Genomic DNA, 7,941 nt, shown 5'->3' on the forward strand with positions numbered 1-7,941 from the left:
GTTAATTAAGGTTATTTTTAAATAAAGGATTTTTTTGAAATTATTGAAGAGTAAACGGCTGTTTTTAAAATTAATTTTTTTCCGTTAATTATGTGTTTATTTTGTATGTTTTATTTAATGTGAGCTATTTTTTTATATAGAGAGTGCTTTTGTTGAGTAAAATATTCATTTTTTTTATGAAGCATATTTTATAAGAGAATATATATTTTTTAATTTTTTTACCTTAAATCTTGATATATTGTGAATTTTGTCATTATTTTCTTCCATTGCTGTCATGGTCTGAAATATAATTTTAATTAATAAAACTATACAAAAATTATAACTTTTTTTTTTTACAAATAGACAATAAAATATCCGTATTTAAAATAAATCAAGACTTTCTAAATTTTAATTTCAAATCTCTTCAGAAACAAATATTTTATACAGAAAATCCAATACCAAACAGTTTTTATTATTGTATCATTGTTCATTACTGTTATTTAATAATAATTGAACCAAATGCGCATACTAAATCAAATATAGAAACATTAAGTTCATTTAAATTTCGAGATAAGCCGCAATTTGAACCATATAAATTTTGAAGTTTAGAGTTGCATGCATATATATATATTGCTTGTTTAATAATGCACTACAAAACTTGCACCATTTGCCTGAATAGTGAATACATAAGAGCAAAAAAAAAAACAATAGAGCTCCATACAAGACTAGTTAAAAGGAATTGCATACAAGATAATATAGTTCAAACAGAACAATTCTATTCCAAGAGCAGGCTGAGTCAGAGAGTCGAAATTGCCCGGAACGTAAAACAAAGTGGAACCACATTTCTCCTTAGTTCAATTTACTAATGAATTCGTTGATGTCACTCCCCCGGTTACCCGTATCACCACCATCCTTGTATGACTTTTTCCTCAACGGCATATTTTCGGGTTTCTTAAGCTTGAGAGGCCATAAGAAATTGGTCACATCCTTGAAAGCGTGGTCCCAACGGTAGCAATCTCATGAACAATATCTTCGAGACAAATTATATTGTGTTGCCCTAGAGACTGTATCCCACCAAAAGAAAATTTTGTCACACATTACTCGAAAGTAAGACACTTCTTTGAATAAATGAGAAGCATGTGCTTGATAAATATAATGAATTTGAATGGATAAATCAAGCTATTCAATATGCAAACCAGATCATAGATAAGCAACAATGATAATGTAGCTCACTAGGTTGTTTATATTCAAGCGGAGAACATAGCTTGAGAATTTCAGGATGATCTGAGAAAAAAAAAGGGTAAAACAACAATGATACAGATGTAGATCCTGATTCCAGATAAATGAGGATACCACATTCTATTCGGAAACTATGCTTTGGCTTGGAAATAAAAGCCTCAGTTATTTATTGCAATAGGTCCTCACCTTATTATCCTTGCCCTAATTCAACATGTCTTCAGTTTGGACATTTAAAAGCATCAAAGTTACAGATATAGATCCTGATTGCTAATAGGTGGTGACAAATTCAATTTGGAAAGGCTTCATATGTTGCTTTCATAAGGTGTCTACCTAGGTGCCTATGCTTTGACTTGGAGCAAAAGTTCTGGTTGTTAATTGCAGTGGATCCTCACCTTACTACCCTTGCCCTAAATCAATATATCTTTCAGGATCTCAGTTTTGGCTTGGCCATTTAAAAACATCATAAATGTAGATGTAGATCCTGATAACTGATAAAAGGTGACGACCCATTCTATTTGGAAAGGCTTCATATGTTGCTCTCACAAGGCATGTAATTGGGTGCCTATGCTTTCGCTTTGACATAAAAGCCATGGTTGTTTATTGCAATAGATCCTAACCTTACTGTCCCTGCCCTAATACAACACCTCTTTCAGGATCTAACCTTTGCCTGCAACACTTAAAAGGCACATAAATCTAATGAACAGGTTCCTCACTGTAATACATCCCTCCCACCCCATTTTACGTGTTTTACTTCCTATCTATTTAAGCCAAGAGCTCGAGAAACCAGATAATTGAGATTTGATCGAAAAAGACAACAAAGCAAACTACAACATATGCAAATAACACGAAAGAATCGAAGTAATCAATGAGAAAACCCATTGTAGGACCAGTCGTAGCCATGATATGGATAAATGAGATTTAAGTATGTGACATACATAATAAAGAAACTTGTTTTTAAGTGTTTGCATTGCTTCAATATGACAAAACAAATAAAATTAATTGCTCTTTGCATTGCTGAAGATTCTTCAATCTACAAACCCTAATCTTACTGAAGAAACTGTACCTGTTCAATTAAATTGTTATCAGTGAGAGGAAACCTCTGCCTTCCAATTCTTCCACACCCCTTCTTATAAACTAGATCCTTCACACTCATTAAATTAGGATAGCTGCAAATAATCAAATCTCAATAAATGAATGAAAAAGAGGACAATTAGCTACCAAAATCTCAAATTTAATACACAAATACAACTTCCATTACCCGTAAGTGATGAAAGGCTCTGCAGCCATCAACAACTTCGAAGTTACTTGATTAACTTTAACGAACACACCTTCAAAAATATGCCTCAATCTCAGCCTATTTAGTACTCTCCTAGTCTCAGGATGCATGCCTTGTGATCTAAATCAGACAAAAACATCACTAATTTCTTCAAATCTAATCCAAGATCAAAGAAATAAATAATGCAAGTGGATAACAAAGTCAATTGCTTACCCATGAATTCGAATAACAAAAAGAAGCTTGGAATCAAATTTCTCTGGCTTTGCTTTTCTCTTCTTCAGCCTGTGCTTCATCCTAACAATGTCCAATTCCTGCTCAAGAGTGAGAATTAAGTTACAGATAAACAATCTAAAAACTAAAAATCCACAATTTTCAGAAGCAAAAGTGAATTTCTGCTCAATTCTAACATCTATTAACAAATACATACAAGGAAAAAAAGAAACAAAAATCACAAGATCGAGGGTGATTACTTTGTCTCGATACTCTTTGACGAATTGTTCCGGGCGTTTGATGGCAAGCTTCAAACTTTCTTGATTCCTCTGCTTCTTGGCCGCAAGCTGCCCCCTTCTCTTTATAGCCCAATCTTCATTATTCTTCCTCTTCTTCAGCACCGTCTCGTGGACAAAGTTCAGAGCTTTAGCGTCTTCTTCCGCCATTGGAGCACCGAGGAGAAGAGCGAGAGGAGGCGGCGGAGGGGAAAGACCAGGGTTTCTATGAATAGATTAGTTTAAAGGCTAGAGCTGTTAAATCGGGCCTGACCGGGCTCCGCCAAAAGCCCACCATATGGCGGGCCGGTCCGGGCCGGGCCAGTCCAGCCCGTCATTTTGGCGAGCCGATAAAATGTTTAACCCCACGAAACCCATTTTGGGTTGTGTTGGGCATACCGGCCACCAAAAATATAAAAAAACTAAAAAAAATATTATATTTCATGGTTCTTACTTCTTACATATTTATATATTTCACATAACCTAGCTATAATACAAAAAAAAAAATTAACAAAATCTAAAAAATAACAAAAAAAAATAAAAACATTCATTACTATTACCATGTTTATCAAAATTATAGATCCCATTAAATTTGAAAAAGTTTTAAAAAAAAAATCAATACGTTAAAAAAATCAATATCTTTTTTAAACCCTTCTATATATATGTATTTAATTTTTTTAAACATGTCAGCTTTATAAAAAAAATTTATATAAATGATAGGGTATGGGCTAACACGCACCTGACCCATCCCAACTCACAACCAATGCAAATTGATTGTTTCAACCCCCTCCAAACGGGTCTATAAAAAACCAACACAACCCATTTTATTTTAGTTGACAATGTGAGCTGCCCACCTAACTAGGCCCAAATTGATAGCTCTATTAAATGGTGAGACCTTAACGGGTTGGATTTTGAAATATGGATCCGAACCGAGTTAGATCATATACTACTACAAATAAAAAAAATTCTTGGGGGTGTTATTGTAAAAAAAAAATCACCATAAGTAAGGGTGAAGCCTTAACGAATTGGATTTGGCATTTTTAGATTTGATCTAACAATTTATTACAAATTAGAAAATTTTTGGGTGGTGTTGCAAAAGAGCCGATGAATAGAATTGAACCAACTGTCACGTGACATGCACGCCAAATTTCCATTGCAAAGATTAGGGTTGTTAATTTGCCTTGGACCCGATGGGGAATCCGATTCTCTACTTTAATAGGGCCAAAGCTGGCTTAAAATTCATGAAACAAGATTGGGGCCGGAATGAAGATGTAAAACCCCATCGGGGACGGAGCGGGGGAACGCCTTGTCCCGTCCCCGAATATATAATTTTGATATAATATTTTAATACGATATTAAAAAATTATTTATATTAAATAATATTATATATTATTAAAAACAAGGAAAATTACCTGTCACCCTCGTAATTTTCAAAACTTCCCAAAAACCCCTCCTACTTTTACACACCACTGGACGAAATCTTCCGTTAGTGCTTTAACTTCCTTTACCCCCACCGCTCACTTCAAATGGGTCCATGTCAGAAATCCCATTTTATTCCGAAAATGATGGGAAAGGAAAGCCAAATCACATCATGTTCAACTCAAGGGCCGCTTTTGGGCTTTCGATGACAATGCCAAGGAGAGTTACATTACATCTTGTTGTTCTCCCTCATTATCATACACGAAATATATAAATCTGCTTTCTAACGTAAAAATGAAATTGATTTCCATCCTGACTGGTCAAGTGCACTTCATCTTCAAAATGAGTCAGTAGTCGATTTTATCTGTCGTAGGCGTAGCATGCGCCATTGTCGCCTTCTCATTTATGGTTGTAAAGTTAGATTACTGACTAGAAGAAGCAAGAATTACGTACTCAGTTCATTTCGTTGTAGAAAAGTCTCTTTCCTCGCTTATGGTTATCTATTCAGATATTTTAAATAATGTTTAACTATTTGCTATTATCCGCTTAAATATTTTACTAATATGTTTAATAATTGTCATATCCGCTTTAACATTATCTTTACATGTATAACTATTCATAAACGTAAATTCTCAAAGTCTCGCAGTAAAACCGGGTGATCTTTTTCGCTTGATCCGAATCGCTGGCACGCTGCACGTGGCAGTGGCAAGGTTATGAGTATCCCGCAGTGAAGAATTAACGACGGCATTAATTCTTACGCACTGTAACATAAATTTCCCCGAACACCCGCTCGCTCTCATCACCAACGTCGGCCACTGCGCTTAACTTTTTTTCTCGTGACACTGAAGAGTCACCGCTGTGGACTTCACACCATAAATAACTCAGGAAGAACCCTCCCCTACGGACAACCACTCGCTCGCCGTCCTCATCATCCTCCTCCTCCTCCTCCTCCTCCTCTTCCTCCTCTTCCCACGGACAACCACTCTATCTCGAAAGGATGTTTCGTGAGCCTTTTTCCCTTATCTCGAGAATCACTCAGCCGTAATCACTCGAACTCAGTTAAACTATCTTTTTCGCCTGTCAAGTCCCTCTCACAATCGCTCGAACGCGAGGGATTCTCCAGCCGGACGACTTTCGGGAAAGCAATTAAGAGAGCATTTCGACTTGGGCTATGAAAAGAAAGTTTTCACGTATTGCGTGATCATGGAGGATTCTCTAGAGGAGGAGATCACGAAACATCCTTTAAGACTGGGGTCGACATTTACCACTCGAGACTTCTCGTTAACGCTTAAGAAAACGACGACGGTACAAATCGTTACGCTCGTGTTTAACTATCGGATCGCCGCTTAAGTCCTACCACGACACATCGATTAATAGTCGCTTTTCATGAACGTGTGTTGTTTAACCTTTTTAATCGTCAGTACGCTTTGCAGAGTTCAAGTCGATGCGCTTTGTTATGCAACCGCCGTGAGCATTCGAACGCATGCACACTTGTTTCGCTATACGAGGGTCGAGTCGTGAGCGTCCAAAGTCCGAGCGGACGTTGTAAATGTCAGTAAATGTTGTAAATCTTTTGAAATGTTGTAAATGTTGTAAATCTTTTATAAATAAAACGAAACAATCGTGATTTGATCGCGAACTTCAAATTTAAACAGAGACCTAGTAAAAACAATGTGGGAAACAAAAAACGTCATTGTAAACAATAGAAAAAGTTAAACAATACTCAAGTTACTCTTTAAACAACGACAACCAGTGTTTAAGAAAATACGTAAATACTGTTTAAACAAATGACCAGAGGTACCCATCTAGCAACGCCGATGTCGACGAAAGTATTCAATTTAAACAATAACATATTATTTACATGATATAGTACTTTAGTTAAACAGCTAACCGCTCTTTTTAAACACTATATGTATCCGTTTTAAACATAAAAAGCTCGACGCTTACTAGCAGACTCATGTCGAGTCGAGAACTTTCATTCGAACGATGATCAAACATGTCTTCCTCGCGACAATGACATATATTTTCCCTTTGCCCTTGGGATGGAGGGAAAAATACCGCCCAATCACATCACGCCTAGTCTAACCTCTATCGATACAATCCGGCACTTTTTGTTCTGCAGCTCGACCGCTGCTTGTTCTTTACATCTTCTACTTCTTCTTCGTGCGCTTCGCTTTTGTTCTTCATTTCATTTGGCTTGTACGATTTGGTTTTCTAATCGATATATTATGGAGAGTTTTTGTGGTATTGCTAGATTCAACGGGAAGGAAGAGTGCTAATGTTCACGACTCGCACTTCTGGGAATTGGTGTTACTGAGATATGTGAGCGATGGGGTCCTCAAGTTTCTCTTGTCGTGGTTAAGTTCATCACACCGCATGGATATAAAACGGTCTTTGCCCAATAGAAAACGATGTTGACTTCCATCTGGGATGTGTCACGCCCACTCCATCTTCAAATGTGTCGTAGTCGATCTTGTCGTCGAGACGTAAAAATGCGCCATCGTCGAATCCTAATCGAAAACGAGGTTTACCTATCAGAAGTTCCTTTCTTTTAATTATTTCAGCTTGTCCGGGGTCATTATTGTTTAAATACGTCCGCCATCGGGTTAACATATCGTACTAGTCCTTTACGTTATTAGTTAATTGTTTAAGTATTTAATTTAACGTTTAACTATTGTCATTATCGCTAAACATTATATTCTCCGCTTAACATATTGATCTTTTCATTCGATCGACGTGTTAGGGCGGAATTCGATGACTCGCGAGTGCTCCCATTCATCCCTATGGTGACTCGACGGCGTGGATGTCTTCCTTCCTCGTCGATCATTCTCGAAGTGTTGTCGCTGGATATTGGTCAACGCTTTTGACTGTGTCGAACATTTCAGTGGATGTACTTTCAAATCATGCAATCAAAAGGAATTTTTCGACTTCAAATTCATAAAGAACGAAAAACATCGAGCGATCGCGGAATGCGACTACGATGGTTGTCGCTAGGCCTTCATGCATCAAAAAGAGTATAACAAAAATACTTTCGTAATCAAGACAATCAACCCGTCACATCACACTTGCGGTGGTGGCATAGGTTCGGCCACATCCGAAAAGCGCCCAAAAATGGGTTAGCGCGACGAGTGATTCGTAAGCTCGAGACCGTCCCTCAGACAAGGCCATCAACATTCGAAGGACATGTTATGGGAACATGGTGTCCACATACCATAGCCAAGCGAGGCTTGGTTGGGAAAAAGAGCATGCCCGGGTGGTCCTCGACGGCAGCCGACATCTCCAGTCATGATCGCTTGCTTTGGTATGTGGATAAAAGTGGTCGAGACAATCCTGCAGTCGTTGCGATCGTGGAGAGAGACGCTGATCGCTTTTAAACGTGCATTCTTTCTCTTCAGTAGCGTGTATTGTGGGATTCAAGAGGGCTTGCAGGGCCCAGTCATGCTTTCTCGATGGTACCCACCTCCTCGAAAAATATCGGGTACACTCTTTTGCGTCACAGGGAAAGATGGTAACAATGGTTTTTCCACGCCGCCTTCAGGTATA

The 7,941-nt window shown here is 37.7% G+C and overlaps 1 protein-coding gene across 1 annotated transcript; it reads right to left on the reverse strand.

Moving 5' to 3' along the window:
* Nucleotides 1-607: 607 nt before the first annotated feature.
* On the reverse strand, nt 608-3,191 carry LOC120257907 (60S ribosomal protein L7-2-like). Its single transcript, XM_039265206.1, is given in 6 exon segments — nt 608-980; nt 983-1,043; nt 2,282-2,384; nt 2,477-2,614; nt 2,708-2,805; nt 2,965-3,191. Coding segments are annotated over 6 exon segments (738 nt in total). The 5' UTR covers nt 3,151-3,191; the 3' UTR covers nt 608-828.
* Nucleotides 3,192-7,941: the final 4,750 nt, after the last annotated feature.

The sequence above is a fragment of the Dioscorea cayenensis genome, chromosome 4 (assembly GCF_009730915.1).
Source record: "Dioscorea cayenensis subsp. rotundata cultivar TDr96_F1 chromosome 4, TDr96_F1_v2_PseudoChromosome.rev07_lg8_w22 25.fasta, whole genome shotgun sequence".
NCBI classification, from domain to species: domain Eukaryota; kingdom Viridiplantae; phylum Streptophyta; class Magnoliopsida; order Dioscoreales; family Dioscoreaceae; genus Dioscorea; species Dioscorea cayenensis.